Below are 18,629 nucleotides of genomic sequence, written 5' to 3'. Positions count from 1 at the left end.
CCAGTCACACTAACAGTATGTTGCTGTCATCGCTCCTCCAAACTTGCGCCTCCCTGCACAGAGAGAGAAATTCTGTGTGTGTGTGTGTGTGTGTGTGTGTGTGTGTGTGTGTCTGTGCCATATCCAAGGAAACATTTGACTCTGTTTTGACTCCACCTTGACTGCTTCATGGATCAGCACCTGCAGTGAAAGCAAGAACAGACATTTGTGCCCTTGGCGGCTACAAAGGGAGATGATTATCGGGGATCGAGGTGATGGGTTTGTGTCTGTGTGTGTGTGTGTGTGTGTGTGTGTGTGTGTGTGTGTGTGTGTGTGTGTGTGTGTGTGTGAAGGAGAGATGTGATGATGAATATGTTAGAGGCTGCCTTTGACTCGTGCAGGATGCAACCTTGTGTGCCGCTGCGTCTGTACATCTGGGCGGGAGCAGCGATCTATAAATTCTTGCATGTGATCGTTTTTTTTTTTCTCACACTCACATACACACATTCACACACAGAGAGAGAGAGAGAGATACAGGTTGCATGGGAGGCAGGCCCGGGCATGCAAACATGTGGCACTTGCCAGCACCCTGCAAAACTAATCTCATATCTACTTTTGCTGCTGGGAGATTGTTCGTGTGACGGCCCTAAGGAGAGCCGAGGAGGCAGAGAGGGGATAAAATCAAATCTAGCTCTTGTCACCAACTCAATTTTCCTAGTGATCTGTGTGTGTGCATGTGTTTGTGTGTGTGTGGGTGACATGAAGTGCACGTGGGAATGAACATGCATGTGTGCGATCCTATTCCAACACTTGCGCATTACTCTTGAGAAAATGGAGTTTAAGGTTTTCATTGGTATGCCAAAGTTGCAGAAGATTGTGGCGCCGGCTTCTGCTCCAAATGAATGACATCCATTCTCCGCTCTTGTTCTATTTGCCCTTCAAATAAATAGCCTCTCGAGCCTATGAGAATGGGTGAGAGCATTTTATATATATATATATTTAAGATATATATATACAAGATATATATATATATATATATCTTTAAGGCTGGAGCTTCAATATACAGTGCAGGTGGTGTCATACCCCCTTGTGCGGAGGAATATGAGATGAAGATGGAGCCCTCACATCTCTATAGGCAGCGATAATGGGATTCCAGGCCATATTTTCACGGTGTAAAGAGACAAAGCCCGGCTGGAATCAGGGTTGATCCCTTGTCTTTCTAGTGCTCTCAGAGGGAGCTTTAGTCCTGCAGAGGCCAGAGGATGGTGCTCTGTCTTTACTTTGTTTTGTCCTCATCTGCTCTGGCAATGACTTGTCTTTGTCCACTTTGTCTACTGCATCTCTGTCATGGCTTTTTTTTCCCCACGCCCTTTTTTTATTATTTTATTTTATTTGTGAACATGTTTTATAATCATTTTAAGAATCGCCACAAAACAGTACATGAAGCGTTCCGTCCTCTTATTTCCAGCCGCTTGACCTCCCTCTACCACCTCCACCCTTCACACCCACCGCTGCACTTCAGTTGAGCTCCTAATCCAAGTACCAACAGTACTGACTGTACCAACGATAATAACACAAACATAAAATCAGCCTGCAATAACCATAAAGAATGAGATACTGTACAATAGGAAAGAGAGACAAATAGGGAGAGGGCGGCTGATTATATACAGTACATGTACGTATGTGTCATTGGAATGTAAATCAGGCTGTTGTGGGCTCTTCATTGTCATGTCACTCATGTAGTAATCATCTCACCCAGGTATCGCTGCGTGGAAAAGGGAAGTCAGATTCTTAATAGAAGTGATCAGGGACTGACAATGACTGGAACATTTGTCTCTATGGAGATGTGTCACCCAGATATGAGATCACTGATGGGAGCAGCAGTTATGTCCATAATGAGAGTGCTCTGCAATTGGGTATAGGAGAATTAAATAAGAGTACATTTGCTTTTGCTTGTTTATTATTCATTTATTTTTGGTTTTACTGGAATGATTCTGAAATAAGATTTCTAGTCTCAAACCACTGCTTTCTGTCTTTTTTTCCCCTTTTAAATTATCCATAACATTAATATTACTATTAAAAGGAGCTTACACTAAATCATGTATAATTTACCACTTCGCTGGTCACGCCCCTGTGTGTGCAGTTTGAGATTTTTGGATGTGTCTCTGACCTTGACTGAAGCGAAACTGTGTCCCTTTCGGTGTGTATTTGTTGACGTAACTTGTTGATAAGCTGCTGCAAACAGTTGCTGTATGAATGAAGATGAATAATTGATCCGAATCATATGGGCATGAATAGAAATCATATGGTTATTTGTGGTGAATGTTTGAAATTGATGGAGCTTAAACACACATGAAATGAAACGACTGCTTGTTCAGTTAGGATTTGAAATGAATTTGATGGTTTTAAAATTCCTGCACTGCAGAAGCTCATTTCTAGTAAGTGTCACATTTCAAATAATAAACCAATAGGAAACTATCTCCAACATGCACAAGAGTGAGCATAAACACACACACACACACACACACACACATACACACACAGACACACACACACACACACATGCATCTTAGATTTTCTTGTCACCATTTAATATTGAGCTCGCTCTGCCTCGCTCTCTCTGACTGCTTAACTGAAGGCCACGTGTCTACAGTGGGGAACTGCAACTGAGCAGAGAGGCGGTATATGGATCCAATAATGTGTGTCCATCAGCAGCCTGTGGTGACAGACAGACTGTGTTAGTGTCTGAGTCTCTGCTGAAGCGTTGCTGCAAAATTGTGAATCATTTCGCCCTCCGTGTCACTCGGTACGCTCTCCTGGCTGTCGTCCTTATGCCCCGAAAGACAAAAATTAGTTTTTCCATTTTTGACCCCCCCCCCCTCCTCTTCCTCCTCCCCCTCCTTCTTCTTTTCCTCCTCTCTATGTTTTTCTCTTTTTTTCCTCACTCACTACATCCTCTCATCTAATAATCACATTTCTTTTCAATTGCCTTTCCTCTTTTTTTCTCTCCCTGATGAATGCAGAAATGACAGGGTGAGTCAAGGTTACAGCAATCTAGAGAGGAGACTGCTCTTTTCTTTTTTTCTTTCTTTCTTTCTTTTTTTTCTTTACCTTGTGCCAGACAATGCTGCTACCAAATATTATCATCATCTACTCGATTTTCACAATTGAATTTTGTTTCGGCCACGGAGACCACAGCCTCCACTGCCTTAATGCTATTGCTTCTTTTCAATTTCCGCTGTATTGCTTTTCATCTTGTAGCAGGTACACCACACAGAAAACCCGCTGTGCATCATTTATTCAGAATGGGCTTAAAGGCTACACTGAAATAAATGCAAAGTGTGCAGTAAGTGACCCACAAGGTATAAAAAATACAAAGTGTCTGGCGTATCTGTTTAAAGTTCTGATTTTGCCTGTCACAAAGTAGAACAAGTGGATTAATATACGCTGCAGTGCATATGCAAATGTTGCATTGTTATTAATAAAGTTACATTTTAATCAATGCATCAGTATGCAAGAAAAATGAGGAGGGAGGCACTGAAAGCAAAGTGCTCATAGACATTATGAACTGGCTTCTTAAAGGAACAGTTGTTGAGAGCGGACACACTGAGGCTACGTCACATGATAGAGATTCAGCTTGTCTGCTTTTTTGTCTAATGACATTTTCTGTCATATAGAGTATAAATCAGACATTCATTTATAATAGAAACAACAACAACACTTAAGTAGCCACTCTCATACTGTATGAATATGATTCTAGAGCTGGTTAGCAGTTAGCTTAGCGTCAAATAAAGCAACAAAGGTAACAAAAACCTGCCTGCTACCGCCTCTAAACTGCACTTGCACCGTCAAGGCGTCTTTGCAGCAGCAGCAGCAGACCCGAGCATGTTGTGTGTTTGCACAGGGCGAGCACTGAGTTCAGTGTTACATGACTGTGCTGTGTCCTGACCTATTTTCATTGCTTTCATTGGGGCAAAAAGACATGTTATCGCCTGGATCGGTGTCTCGCTCCTTTGCCTCTTTCTTCTCCCTGCCTCCTTTCATTCCTCATTTCCATACACTCATAGCCCATATATTCCCCGCCTGCGTGTATGCATGCACTCCTGCCATGTTCACCTGTTTGCTCTCTGATGAGCTCCTCTACCTGCTGAGAGCTCTCGCAGTAGTTACCAAAGGCCAAATATTCGTCTTCAAAGCTTTTTCTTCTGTTCTTTGTATCTCTTCCTCCCACTTCTCTGTCAGGCTCAGTGATGGGGAGCTAAATGTGCCAGTATGAGAAGACCACATTTAACCAGCAGTCAGGATGTTCCATGCACAGAAGATTGCTATGAAAATTGAGACCAGAGTCAATTAACGCTCTTTCGGTCGATCCCGAATAAAACAGAAACTGTGGTTCGTTTAATGTTGATAGGATATTGATTTTTTAATTACTCCTTAACAGATTGAATATGACATCCTCATTACAAAAGTTGATCAATATTTAAATGATGAAGTCAGCTCTCGTCCAGAATTGCTTGTATTGAAAGTGAGCTGAAGTCAGCCCTGGAGAGGCGTCAGTGTCGACACTGATGTGAGATGCTTCTTCTGGACTCTATAATCAAGGCAGTTTATCAGCGATGGCACTTTTTTGGCAACAAACCCGTCTTTAAGGGACAACAAGAGCAAAATAGTTAATAACAATGTTTGTGTTGCAATTTGACTTGACGGTAATTGGAAAAAACACTATAATTTCATTGGTATTTAAGGCGTTGTTGATATGTGCTGCACCAGGAGTGGAGTGAGACAGCTCAAGGTTGGAATCCATCCCAGTGTAACGGCTACCAGACTTGGCCACAATAGGATCATCGATCGTGGAAGAAAGTTATCCAAAATACATAAATGTGCACCCAGGGCCGTTGCTAGGAATTCTGGGGCCCCTGAAAGAATACTAAAGTGGGCCCCTGACCTTTCCACTTTTTTTCTTAGACTACGTATGTATTATCATTTTTTATTTAGCCTACTTTGTTTTGATGCTAATGCAGCATTACTATGAGTATTAGTCAGGGTCTTATGCAGAATAAATCAGTCATGCAAAGATTAGACTACTGGGTTTTTTTGTGGGCCCTACTGGGCGCTGGGCCACTAGAATTATCATCACCTTTCTCCCCTATACAACGGCCCTGTGTGCACCTGACCAGCTGAATGGGTGACAGGGTGACTCAGTCATGAAACATACACTTGAGATCTATGTGCTTTCTTTTTTTTCTCTTTTGCTCCTTCACTGCTCCACTTTTCCTTTTCTTCTGGTCATGACCATCAGTTGACATGTCTGTGAAGGTGGACAGTTGTGTGTCACCCAGAGGTGTGATGATGTCGGGTTTTGACACTGTAGTGACAGAGGAGCTAGCGCCTGATGAGTAGATCCTGAGATCTCTGTCATTTCTGCTTTGACATTGTGGATTTTCGAGCCACAGGAGGCCAACACTGTACTGTATATACCACTTTTTAAATATAGTTGATCTCAGTAAGATTATGTCATGTGGTTAGGAAGAAAATGGCTTTCCAAACTGTGGTTAGAAAGTAAATGATTTAAGGTCTATAATAGTACATTTTAGACATCTGATGCTTACAGATTTTACATCAGATTTTCCGGCCAGTTCAGGCTATAATGTATAAAATGGATTTACGAAGCATTTTTTCATTTAACAAACTTGTTTTGCAAAGATTGCAGTCTCAAAGGCTGTGTTTATGATCTTTATGCACCATATTAAAGAAAAGAATCTTTACAAACCCCTGGTAAAAGCAGGGATTAGAGGCATATTACATGTTCTTTGACAGATTTCAGTTGTTTTGTTTTCTCATTTTTCTTGTGGTCTGTCTCTTGTCTTTTTTGCACGTTTGTCCGCTGGGTATCGTTACCAACAACTCTCCCAGGAGACGAAGAAAGCACTATAAAGTTGCGTTTTGCTGTCATAGAGACTTTCTTGCTAAATATTTAATTGTCAGAGCCTTTGCTTGTGTTTGTCTTTCGTCCATTGAGATTGAAGATAAACGTGCAGCAAGAGGGCACTGCACAGCAAGACATGATTTCTTTATTAGTTATTCATTTATGTCCTCATTTTATATGTTTATTGTATCCTATATAAAGTTTGCTTATCTGTGAAGCAGAATGGGACAAAGTGTCAGAGTCTGAAGTTGTTGCCTTGAAGCGAGGGACTGGCTTGGTTTGTTTACTTTAATTGCCGCTCATAATTCATAATTCTGCGCTTGTAACTCTCATCTTTGCCTCAGAATGTAAGGTGACATTTTTACAGAGCGTGTCAGTCATCTTAGTTATTATTAGCTTTGTTGTCTGCAGCATCAGGAAATCTCATCTTCAGCGGGAGCAGTTGTTCCCATACTTTATGCGACACTTGCCTGGTGAAAGCTGATGAAGAGGAAATTAATAATTAATCAAGTAAACTCAATAAAGCTTGTGACACCAATCACTTTGCCTGGTCGTGTAGCACTTAGTTGGTAACTTATGGAATCAGGCCAGGTGAGGCTTCAGTGCCGAGGGATGATGGATGAATGAAGGTCGGGAATATGGAGCCGGAGCGGAGAGGAAGCTCCCGCCCGTGTGCATGTTTGTGCTTGTTTGCTTTGCCGCGACTACAGGAAATGTAAGGAGCTTAGTGGAAGCCTCCAGAGGATGGGTCTATCAGTGGTGTTTGTCAGCTCAGTATATTGCATTTCCTATAATAAGACTTGATTAAATGTGCATGCAGCTCATAATGAGTGACACAATAACTTTGTGGATTAAGACAGTGTGAGTGACACTGCTTCCAATTAAAAGGAGCAGGATGTATCAACATTTGTCTTAGTTAAAAATAACTATTTCTTTGTGGACAGTACATCCAGTCATAGGCAAAAGTGAAATCACATCAGACTGTTGTGTAACATTTCCCCCTGCAAGATATTTCACATAGATACCGGACGCAGTGTCTTTGTAAAAGCTGCAGATGAGATGAAATTCTTGCAGATGCAACACACGTAAAAACTACAAATATGCAGCTGAATCTCGTGCACGTCTGACCCAGCACTCCTTTGACGACAGTAATGAGAACTGGTCTGAAAACCTTGATAGAAACCTCCAAAAAATGTTCCTGCTCTATGAACTTTCGACACATATTTTAGATTTGGTACAGTAAAGACATCGTGTCCCCCGAGAATAGAACAGAGCAGAATTAAAAGTAATAAAAGTAATTTGTCTTTTCTTTTAGGCTAATAATAAGCCCTTCCTAGAAATAAATGGGCTATAAATGACACTGGTAGCCTATGTTCTTTATAGATCATATATTTCTATCTTTAGTTTCCCTCCTGTTGCTTTGCATTGCATAACCTGTGAAATGAGACACAGTCACTGGAAACACAAAACTTTATACTGTAGAAAACTGCATTGATGTCCCAACTAACAAATGTTTCCTAAACCCAAAGACGTGAATGTGACAGACGTCTAATGTGATGTGTTTTTGATGGATTATTTGCTGGCAGATACTTTGTTTGTTTCCTGTGGGCGTCAGGTGATTGACAGTAAGCAAAGAGAAAGGCAATGCCTGCACTGATATGAAAACACTCAACTTGAGCACAGGGGGGAAGTTGTAATTAAAGAGAAAGTTTTGCAAAAGAAGCCAAATTGGCGCCTTGTGTTTACTGTGATGGATCGTTTCTTTCAGGTGATCTTTACATCTGTGTTGAAGTTGCGTTTGATACAGAGCAGCCACGGTTGCAGCAAAAAGGCCTATCCTGACTGAGATTGATCCGTGGTGTCTCCGAGTATGCTGGCTTTGTGCAGATAGTGCTAAGGATGGGATGATATAAAGGGGAGCGGAAATGTGGATTTCTGTCAGAATAATCCATCTCAGCCACAGGAATGAACCATCATGTTGCAGTTTTGTTGGATAGCCTTTTAAGCGTATGCAATTTGCTCTTCTTTTGTATTTGGGATTTTTTCCATTTCTACTTTTGTCTTGACTGCCAGTGCCTATCTCTATCAGGAAACACGAGTCAAATGTCTGAATTCTGAATGGTTCACACCATTTTCTCACATATATGTTTCTCACTTCGACTATCTAAGTGAGGTCCTACCCTGTGACATGACACCACCATACGCTACCTATATCAGGTCACAAATCTTTGGTGTGGTTACTCTGTTGCTAACTTCAGCTAGCTTACTTTGTTTGTGTTGTGCAGTAGCTTTTTTATATGAAAAAACATAAAGACCAAAAGCAGCAGCTATCCATATTCACACAATAAGAATAGATCAAATGAACTAAGTGTTACATAAACTGGGATGGCTCCTGGTGAACCAGTGCTGAAGAGTTATCGCTAACGCCCTAAGATCAAGCTAGCTTGTGAATATAGGTTTTAGCATCTAAAGACCAAAACATACCTTGACAAAACATGAGGTGGTGGATACCAAAAATGTGAGTGAAAAAACAGTGAATATTGGACTTGTATTTCATAAGTGGCCGGAAACACAACATCAAATAAATGCCAATCTTAATTCTATGCTTTATCAAGAATATCATGTTCAATGATGCATATTATTCTTTGGTTTAAATGACTGATGACAACATGGCAAACATCAGCAACTGGTTCAAATTAGCACCACTGCAACTCTTCATGTTTGTAACACTGCTGTAGAAAACTGAGCACGTCCTTGAAGATACGCGTTTGATTGTAAAATTGGTCAAATATCAGCAAAAAAACAGGTACAAAGTGTCTAGGAACACAATGGGACACCTTCCTTTAAAGGATAAGGAGACTGATAATAGTGCTGATGATTCCTCTAGCTGTGGATTATTGTGTAAAACTCTGACAGATATATAGATCTATCCAGTCATGCTGCGAAAGTCGTATTCCTCACTGAGTCATTTATGGATTTCAAACCGTTTATTTAATTATCTTTCTATTAGGTTCTTATAGGACTTTATTCAGAGTCGTACCTTGTCTTGGAGGCCCTGGAGCGGCCATTGTTTTGACAGTGGCCAAGTGTTCATCTGTCCAAACAATAATGGCCCTACCTGTCAGAAGACAAAGTGGGTCACAGGGAAAGCCATTCTGGTCGCTGCCACCTTAACTTTTATCTCTGATTAAACAGTAAGAATCTTTGTGTTGGACACCCTACTGGACATAGGCCGTATGTTCCAGCTTTTCCCTCTGATTAAGCCCTCCTTCAGATTTATTGACCATGGGAAATAATGGGAAACACAGCGAATGTAGAAGTTTTAGCCCATTACTCATGGCTTTTATTGGCATGGGCTCTGTCTGGCACACAGCCAGTGACCTGCACAGAGGACAAAGCAAGTAACGCCTCTCCTGGCTCCTGGCAAGAAAAAGCATAGCTGTGAGTGGGTGGCAGTATAGAGGAGGAGAAAGTGAGAGAGGAGACATGGCAGCAGTGTAGGTGGGTGGTGTGAGGATAGAGGGGAAGGAAATGGTTTAATAATTTACAAAAAAAAAAAGAAAATAGAAAAAGAAAAGAATTCCACAATATTTTTTTGTTATCCCCTTGTAATATAAAAGAAGGGTTAGGAAAAATGCAAGCAGACATCGTACAGGGATTTATAATGGTGTCTAGACAGAATAGTTGGTCCCCAAGGCAACGGAAATGAACCCATGTGTACTCTGATAAAATAAAGTTCAGAGATGAAGATGAGATATGAAATGCTGAGACAATGATATTTATATTTCAGCCTGTCAGATAAGTACACATTTAGCATGAGATTAAAAAGTTGAAAAGACTAACATTGATCTAGCACCTTACTGTAAGAGTTTTCTAATTACATAAAGATGAACGGGTGCCACTCGGTGAGACTGCTCAGTCAATACGGACAGTACTTCATAAACATTAGTCTATTTAGATGTTATTGGCTCCTTTCTGAGGTGCGACTGACTGAAAACACAAGTTACATCACAGCACACTGTAAGCACAAAGCTAAGCTTAAGGGCGAGTCATGCATTAACTAGTCTGAGCTGAGAAGTTTGCTGCTGCGATTAGCCTCTCATTGGTCAGAACAAGCCACCTGGTGGAAGTCCTGCCTTTCTGTTGTAGTTTTCACAGTCCCCTCGGAGAAAGGAAACATCAATAGGAACCACGGATATTTCGATATGACTGTAAAGATATTCAAAGAGTAAGTTTACGCCATTTATCCCTAGAGGTCTGGTGAGTGAAACTATGCATTAACCGATTCCCCCCACCCCCATCTTTAACTGCAGTCTCTGATAATGATTCTCCGTAGATACATATAAACGACCACTTTCACACTTCACAAAAATATTACAAAAATATTGATCACAGCCACTTTAAATAGCCTAATTAAATAGAATAATGGGACAGTTTATAATTTTCTTCACGGTTCTTTATGCCTTGCTATAAAAATCCTTCCTTGCCTCTTTTGTGGCTTTACTTTGGCTCACGTTGACGCCTGACCTGTAAAAGCATAGATAACATGGGAGCAGGATTCCAGCAACATTCACCCAGTTTTCTGTCCACACTAAAATTTACATCAGCATAAACTACTCACAAAATTCGGATGAAATTTCAGAAATGCACTAAAACTTTTACAGGTGAACTTGATTTGGCCTTCTCTAAATGGACATGTCAACTTGTTTCAGTACCAATAACACAACATGCTGTTCTTTAACAAGGTGATTAACCGCAAAAATCACAACAAATGTCTGATCCATGAATCCTCCAGGAATTGTTCTGGTTCAATTACATATTGAAACAGTCCTCTTCATCATGCTGTCCACTTTTTGACATCATGAGACCAAGACGACACCTAACAATCCATCAGCTCCATCCAGAGGGAGGTTGCCACTGAGCTTAGAGTGTCACAGAGTGTCATCAGCAGGTTGAACAGAGACCAGAAGAGTCACAGAAGTAGACGTCCTTTGGCCACATAATTGAAATTTTTTGTTTTGGTAGTATAGGCCTACCCACCACTGTTTTTCACATGCTTTTCTTTCAATACATTGATTGAGATGAAGAAATTACCATTCCATACTTCTACTTAAATGTCCTACTTTCATGATATTATATCACTGCAACATTAACTTTTTACATTTTCCACACAAAATGTTGAATATCCCCAACTTTTTATGAGTAGGCCTAGTGTATCATAAGTTGCTCAATTTAATGTGTGGAGCTGATTTACATTCGCACCTTTCTACTTTATAAATAACAGGAAAATCTAATTACCAGTATGTGAAGAAGCAACAAAGCTGAGTTCTTCTTTTTAGGTTATAAATATTTCCTCACAGTTGCACAAATTATTGCCACCTTAAATTGGTGTCAATATAACACTCTCTAAAGGTTGGAGGGGGTTGGGGATGGGGGGATTTGGGGAGTATTTTACAGGTTCAAGTTCATAAGATGGGATGTCGGGTAAAGATAGCAACCCTCTCGAATAGTTATAACTGGTTCCTCCTGTACAGCAAATCAAAATTAATCGTTCTGTCTCTGCGTTTCCAAACAGTCCTTAATTAGGCTGAATGCACATGCACAAGTTATATTTAGTTTGCTGCTCTTCCAGGAGAGTATAGAAGGGTATAGGCGCAGCAGATGATAATGTTAGACAAGCACACACACCCACACAGTCACAAGCACACATACAGTCTTCCCACCTCAAATCCTTGCAGAGGTCAAGTCACTGTTAATTGCTTTCGGTGCAGTAGATGGATGGATCACAGCATTGGAGAGGAGGCAGGGAGGTGTCAGGGCTGAAAAAAGGGGGCTGTCTAACACACACACATGCATTCATTCAAAAAACATACACACACACACATAGTGGCTTGCAAACAAACAGCATAGACTTTCAAAGCAGGCACACAAGCACACACACACACAGTCTGGCATGCATGCCAGCCAGCAGAGACTGTTATCAGCTAATTAGTGCTAGTAGCTGCAGGGGCCAACCTTATTGACACTGCAATGACAGTTTTCTGGTTTGAGTGGCACCGTCACTCGTCCAACCGTGTCATTCTGATTCAATTATAAATACACAGACTGCTGGGATGCAACTCACAAGCACCCCCAAGGAGGAAATTCTGTGCACTCGGATTGCTTGGGATCGCTCCAGCGGCCTTATGGGTTATTGTGCGCGAAGTGACCAGTGGCTTCCAACTGACTGATGGACCCACCAGGCGAGCGATCCCACACCACGCATCCCAAAGTCATGTGAGAGTTAAACGGGATCGAAATGTGCATAAAAAGAGGAACAATGGTTGTGTTGGCACTCAGAAGCCTGGGGTGGAGAGAAGGGGGGGATTACACAAGCTATTGTTTTGATATTGAGTATTGGTCCTTCTCCAACCAGATAGCTTTCATTCACAGGATCCTAACATCCCTTCTATTTTTTTTCTTCTTTTTTTTTACACACATCACACTGTGCACCGAGCAGAGGAGGCTATTTGAGAATTTGCAACGGCATCAGTTCCTTATGTTTGTAATATGATGAAATTTTAGGCTACATGTGTAATAGCTTTCATGGGGGTGTTGATGATATATTCTTGGAAAATGAGCCTCGGGCTAGGCTATCCACAGCCTATTGCTTGTCTCAATAACTGGGAGGCTTGGCTAATGTGCAGAATCTTCTCATTACAGGAAATCCACCCAAAAATAAACAAACAAAAAAAATCATCACTTTTTTTTGGTTCTTAAGCCAGAAAATAAGTCTGGATAACACAACCTTAATGTTGCACTGGGACATAAGATAGAGCCATTTTTAATTTGGTGTGCCATATGATGATCACCCACAGGCCCAGCTATGCTCACTTTTATTTATCAGTGGAAACATCCTGTTATGGCAGCACTGTCTCATGCTTTGTAGCTGGAGGAGATTATTTGGGGGAGTTGTGACGTAACCTGGAGCTAAGCAGAGGGGGTGGGTGTGTATATGTGTGTGTGTGCATGGGGGGGGGGTCGACTTCGTATGAGGAACACACACATGCACACGCAGGGATGCAGAGACAGAGAGGCGCAGACACTCCTGCTTGCAACTGTTTGATGTTTATAGATTATCTGATGGGAGGACAAAGTAGACAGAACCTGCGCAGCCAGGTCTTTGCTCGGCGTGACGTTTCATTTGCCTTCAAAGAAAAGTCAGAGGAATGTGTCAGCCCGCACTGCCTCTGATTTGAGGGAGGAAAAATGTTTCCAAGAGGCGCGACGCGCAGATGAACGAGACGAACCGGGAATCATCCAGGAGATGCATAGTTTATGAAACTGGCTGTGCCTGTGCGTAAATGGCAAGAGTTGCATTAGAGTGAATCAGGAGAGAGAGAGAGAGAGAGAGAGACACAGAGAGAGAGAGGAGGGAGAAGTAGAGAGAGGGGGGCGACACGGAGAGAGAGAGAGAAAGTGACGGAACGACGGAGCAATATAGTGAAGTACGGGGGAGAGAGAGGGAGCGAGAGAGTGACAGAGAGAGGGAGGGAAAACGAGAGCTACAAGGCGACTTGGCTGGCAGTGTTTGCCTCTGCCTCTCCAGCAATGGGAGCGATGTGCGTAACATGCAGCGGGGAGCGGTGGTGGTGATCATCATCATCTGCGCGCCGCATCGCCGTGGATCCGCCGTGCGCACTCGAAGACGGAGCCGCACCGAGGGGCGCAGCCCGCTCTGCCGCTGAACCTGTGGCGAAGCCGACGAGAGACTCTTGAAGGAGGGAGGAGGGGAGGGGAGAGAGGAGAAGAGAAGAGAAGAGGGGAGAAGTGGTGTGAGGAAGGATGTCAGCCCCTCAGTCGGTGATTGGGGGTTAATCGCCCCTGTGTTTTGGAGCCACTCTGACGCACCGGCGGCGAAGCAAGCGCGCATTTTTATTTTTTTTATTTTTTATTTTTTGCTGTTGTTGTTGTTCTTTTAAGGATCCCAGCCCCTCTCCATCACCACATCTAACCCGGACTATCAAGTGAGGATTTCTTTTACATGAAGGGGGATGAATGCTGAGTTACATGGCCAGCAGAACAGGAGCCGGTGCGTGTCTGTGAGCTGAGGTGGAGTGTCTCTCTCCCGCTGCTCGGCTGTCTCGGTCCGCCACTGTAACCCTCCTACGGCAGGATGCAGCTGCTCAGAGTTGCGTGGGCACTGACCGGAGCGGCGATCTGCTGCTTTCTCCTTCTCCTTATTCACTCCCGCCTGCTAAAAGAAGGTAATCACTCACAACTCCTCCGATTCACCTCACACTTTCATGCCGCCTTTAATGCGCCACCACGCTTTCCTGTAGTTTAATGAAGTTTTCCGCTACAGTAAACCCCAGTGCGGAGTGTGTGTCCGCTGCTTCGACGCAATCGCAATCAAATTTGGACTTTTTCCCTGTATGGTAGAGCTTGAATCTACTTCTGCTGATAGAAAAAAATCCACTCTGAACCAAAAAGCACAGTCATTTGCATGATGGACAGATTGTCTGTCTCTGCTTTGATTCCCACAGCCTGCATGCGCCTTTTTTCCCTCTCCTCACCAACATCGCCTCCAGCTGAGGATAGTCGATTGATCAATTTTGTATAATCGAAGATATAAGTTCAAGCTGTTCAGGGAGAACAGCGGCACTGAGATAATCAGCTCTCTGTTTGTATAGAATACTGATTTGGTGTAAACGTTTTCAATAGATGGCACTAGAGTCTAGCTTTAGGGTAACATTGAGGTCAAGCGGTTCTAATGTCGTTCCATTTACCTTCTGTTGCGTTTTCTGCCCCTTTTTTTTATGGATACATTTCAATCCCGATCATCACTCACACGCCTCCCAGCCAGGCTCACTGCTTTAATACACTGTCCACAATGTTGCTGTCATCACTGCCATGCTGAATGGAGGTTCACAGCCTGTGGACGTGGCTTGCACTGTGCCAAGTGGTCCAGATTTTTATTTTATTTTTTTTGTGGTGGGGTAATTAATTGAGTTTCATTTGCTGACATCCAGCTGAATGAATGACATGTGGTTTAATGAGTGTGGCAATCATCACACACCATATCCGGTCCGGCAACCGAGCTGATGTGTCAGTGCAAGGCAGATTATTCCTTGTCATTTAATTCCACCTACAGTGGAACATAATAAATACAAATCATACCTGTCTGCGGGGAGATCTTCACGCAGAGGTTGAGTACACTTACTGCTCAAACTCCTTATGAAAGTCAAATGGTGCAACCCAGGGAATTACTGTTCTGTATGAACCTAGGACAAAAAAAACAGCACTTAATATTCCCTTTATGCGTGTATGCCCCGGGGCAAGCAGAGTCTGTTTGGCACTTAGGAATAGTCATGGGTTTCCTTTGTGCTGCTTTTTCTTTTTCTTTTTTTTTCTCTTTTGGAGAAGCGTGGCTTGGAATGGCCTGCCATCCCCTCCCCGCCTCCGGCCCTGGGCAAATATTCAGGTCAAGCAGTGGCAAACACTCTCTCCTTACCGTGGTGGGTCCATGGCTACTGTGGGGTAGAAGAATGTCCAGCCATACTGAAAAGGATGGGGGGCAAGAGGGAAGAAGGGGAGGTTAGGGTAGGGGGGTAATAGAAAGAAAAAAAAAGAAGAAGAAAAAAAAAAACCTTGCCTGTCAGCCAAAAATGGGAGACAAAGGGGAGTTCAGGATTTTGTACTGGCACATGTCCTGAAGCTTTCCTTTGGATTTTTAATTTACTGTGGCATGCTAGCCTTTTTCCACAGAGGTCAAAAAGAGGATTGTGCGGCCAACCAACAGTACGCAAAAAAGTGCTGCTCATGGCTGTGTTAATGCGAGGGACTCTCATTAGATTCAGGCCGTCAGCACTGTCGAGCTTGTTGACTGGCAAGGCAATATTTTTGACCTTCACCGCAGCGTTGTTTGTCTGTATCATGTTGTGCTTTTACACCGAGGTCCTGTATTTTTTTTCCCCCTAAGCCTGCATTTTCTTTTGCTTTCAAAAAACTTGACACCAAATAGCTTTTAACTTTCAGAGGGGGGGCAAAAAAAAAAAAAAAAAAACCTGCTGGTGGCTCGGTGGATAGAAGATGCAGTTACGGAGGTCCCATTTTAAAGCTACTAGAGGGAGCTGGAGGGAGGGTGGCACACAAAGGAGGGCTGAGAATATGCTCAGTTTAGGCTACCAGAGTGGCCAAGGTCAAAGCCAGCTGTAGGGGCTAATAACACCAACTGATAAAATGAATTCCAAGCACTGCATTAGTGAGAGTCTTTTGGGGGCGGTGGGGGTGAGGATAATGAAAGACATGCACGAGGGGCCTGAAAAAGAAAAATCTTTTCTCACATATTCCTTTATGGGTTGTACAACACAGTGTTCCTCAATGTGAATTCCAGCAGAAACGAAGAGGAGAGACCCACATCATACCACAGGCTCTTCACCTTCTCCCTCTTCGCATTCACGTGGGTGCAGATGTGCACACAGCTGGCATGTTATCTGACTGTTGACAGCCAGCACCTTGACTTATTACCACCCTGGTGAATGTGGGAGTGCTAGCAGTTAGCCACATATCCAGGGAATGGGATTTTCAATTTTTTTTTCTCCTTAATGCTCACAAAGAAACAAAATGTCACCCCTCTGCCAGCCTGTTAGATAGCCCAACATGCCAGCGAGTGTATTTTTGGGAGTTGTACACCTCATTGCGTCAGCTCGCCTTGCATAATGTGACATGGGATCTTGTGCATTGAGAAATGAGGATGTGGAGGGAAGGAGGGGAAAGGGGGGGGTGTGTTGGGGAAATGGAAACATATTAAAACATTATGCAATGGGAATGTGGATGAATTTTGCACCATAAATTTCTCACACTGTCCACTTCAATAATTCAGGCAATGGAGCAAATCCCATTTTGCTCTTCATTGGCCGAGATATTTGTCACATGGCAATAGAGAACCTGACAGGTTCATGGAGCAGTTTTTCTTTTTTTTTTGAAAGGGGAATCCACTGGTGAACCCTGGGCAATCTAGGTTAAAATAATGAAGAGATAACCACGCTACTCACCGGTATAAAATCATTTGTAGCGTGAAATTGAGGCCCCCTGTGGGTTACAATTAAAGCTACGAACAGCAGCTTCTTAAAAAACCTTGATGGCCTGTAGTTCTTTCTAAATACAGCCATAAAGTTTTGGAGTTACATGAAGAATTAGCATCAGGGGGAGATTGTGGAGATTCATTGTTTTAATATTGAAATATTACACTATTTTTGAGGAGTTAAAAAAATAATAATTTTAAGGCCCTCAGCTACATTAGAGATGAATTGAATAAGCCTAAATGAGTGGGTGAAGAGTCATGGCTAAAGTAATAATATTTATCTACAATGGAATGATCAGGGTTTTGGTATCTGTTGTGTGTGAGAAAACAGGGCTCAAGTGCATTTCAAGTAAACAAGCGCTCTTAGACCTTGTGTGGCATTATTACCTGTTCCCAGACAACATCGCTATTGTAGACTTCAAAGGAAATGTGTTGACAATGACAAGAGGCTGAATTGGAGTACTTGAGCATGTTTTTTTTGCGTATTTATTCACAAAACCCAGCGTCTGCAGACCTCAGTGGCCTCTTAGCGTCCTCTATACCGCTAGTCTGCCTGACGACTGCAGTTATTGATCCTCAGGTGAAACCACAGGGTCGACCATAATGGGCCAAAGTGACAGAGATGTGTGTATTCATACACGGCGTCTGACATTGGGGGCGACCAAGATCAGGTTTCATGTAGAGCGAGACACGCAGTCGACTCGTAGGGATGCTCTGTGGGAGGATATGGATTCCAATGGCAGTTTAGTGGCGTGGCAGCTCTGCTCGGGGCAGCCTCAGGCAGATTTGGGTCAAGCAGTGGCAAACGCTCGGTGTCATGCACGTACGTTGCCCGTGGAGACAGGGAAGCCTCTGTCAAGACATGAGTTTTGGAGAGAGAAGCACTTCCTGTCTGCGCAATGCTTCTGTTTCTTACTGTTGTTTGTTGTCCGTATGGAAACTTTTTATTTTCTTTTATTTATTTATTTGCACGAACATATCATTTAAAACAGCATGAACAATCATCATGACTGGGATGTGCAAAGGGGGAGGAATGAGACCCAAAAGAGCTTATATGAAAACCTCACCCACATACTGTATTCAAAAACCAAATTTGTTACAAGTTAAAAACAAAAACATAGGGAATAATTAAACAATAACGAAAAATAAGTAGAAAAGTAAGTGATTAAATAGTAAATATAAGGAAGTAAGGACAAATACATACATGAATGAATAATACAAAACAATGATAATGAATGAGATAAGTGATAGTCACAGGTTGCACAGTTTGACAGAACCGCTTCCTGTTTGGAGACATTGCCACATGCCATTCACAGGAGAGGTCATCAGGTGCACTTTTCCTTTAAGAGGCCCCTGGTGGAACAATGCCTAATCAGGTCACCTTTACAAAGCCCTCGACTCAAAGCCCAGGCCACTGCAACAAAAAGGCCACAGCACTGCAATGCAATGTCTTGAAAGCGACATGCCCCTCCATCGCGGCCTTCAAGATCTGCATTCACTGCTCGCCAACAACCAGCAGACTGATTAACCCCCTCGTACAGGAAACACAACACTTGTGCAACTGCTGATTTCAAGGACGGTTGTTGTCTTTATGCACCAGCCATGTTAAACAGTGGATGGTTATGTAAGATATTGAAGGACTGCTACATAAGTGTTGTT

General features: G+C 42.7%; 1 protein-coding gene across 5 annotated transcripts in view; it reads left to right on the top strand.

Annotated features, from left to right (window-relative positions):
- Positions 1-18,629, top strand: part of tafa5a (TAFA chemokine like family member 5a) — a 178,439-nt gene that overhangs the window by 73,056 nt on the left and 86,754 nt on the right. The window contains exon 1 of one of the 5 annotated variants that reach the window (XR_015035046.1): positions 13,135-14,151. The exons of 3 other annotated variants lie outside the window; for them this stretch is intronic. Coding sequence is in view for 1 of the 2 variants with exons in the window: in XM_085769073.1 (XP_085625199.1) it covers positions 14,061-14,151 (91 nt within the window). In the remaining variant the exon portion in view is untranslated. Of the gene's footprint in view, positions 1-13,134; positions 14,152-18,629 lie in introns of those variants that run through there. One more of the 5 variants, XM_085769073.1, reaches the window with a different exon arrangement.

The sequence above is a fragment of the Trachurus japonicus genome, chromosome 23 (genome assembly GCF_045865225.1).
Source record: "Trachurus japonicus isolate A0001 chromosome 23, Traja_1.0".
In the NCBI taxonomy this organism is placed as follows: domain Eukaryota; kingdom Metazoa; phylum Chordata; class Actinopteri; order Carangiformes; family Carangidae; genus Trachurus; species Trachurus japonicus.
Note: the sequence above shows the minus strand (reverse complement) of the source record. Positions and strands in the feature narration are given on the sequence as shown.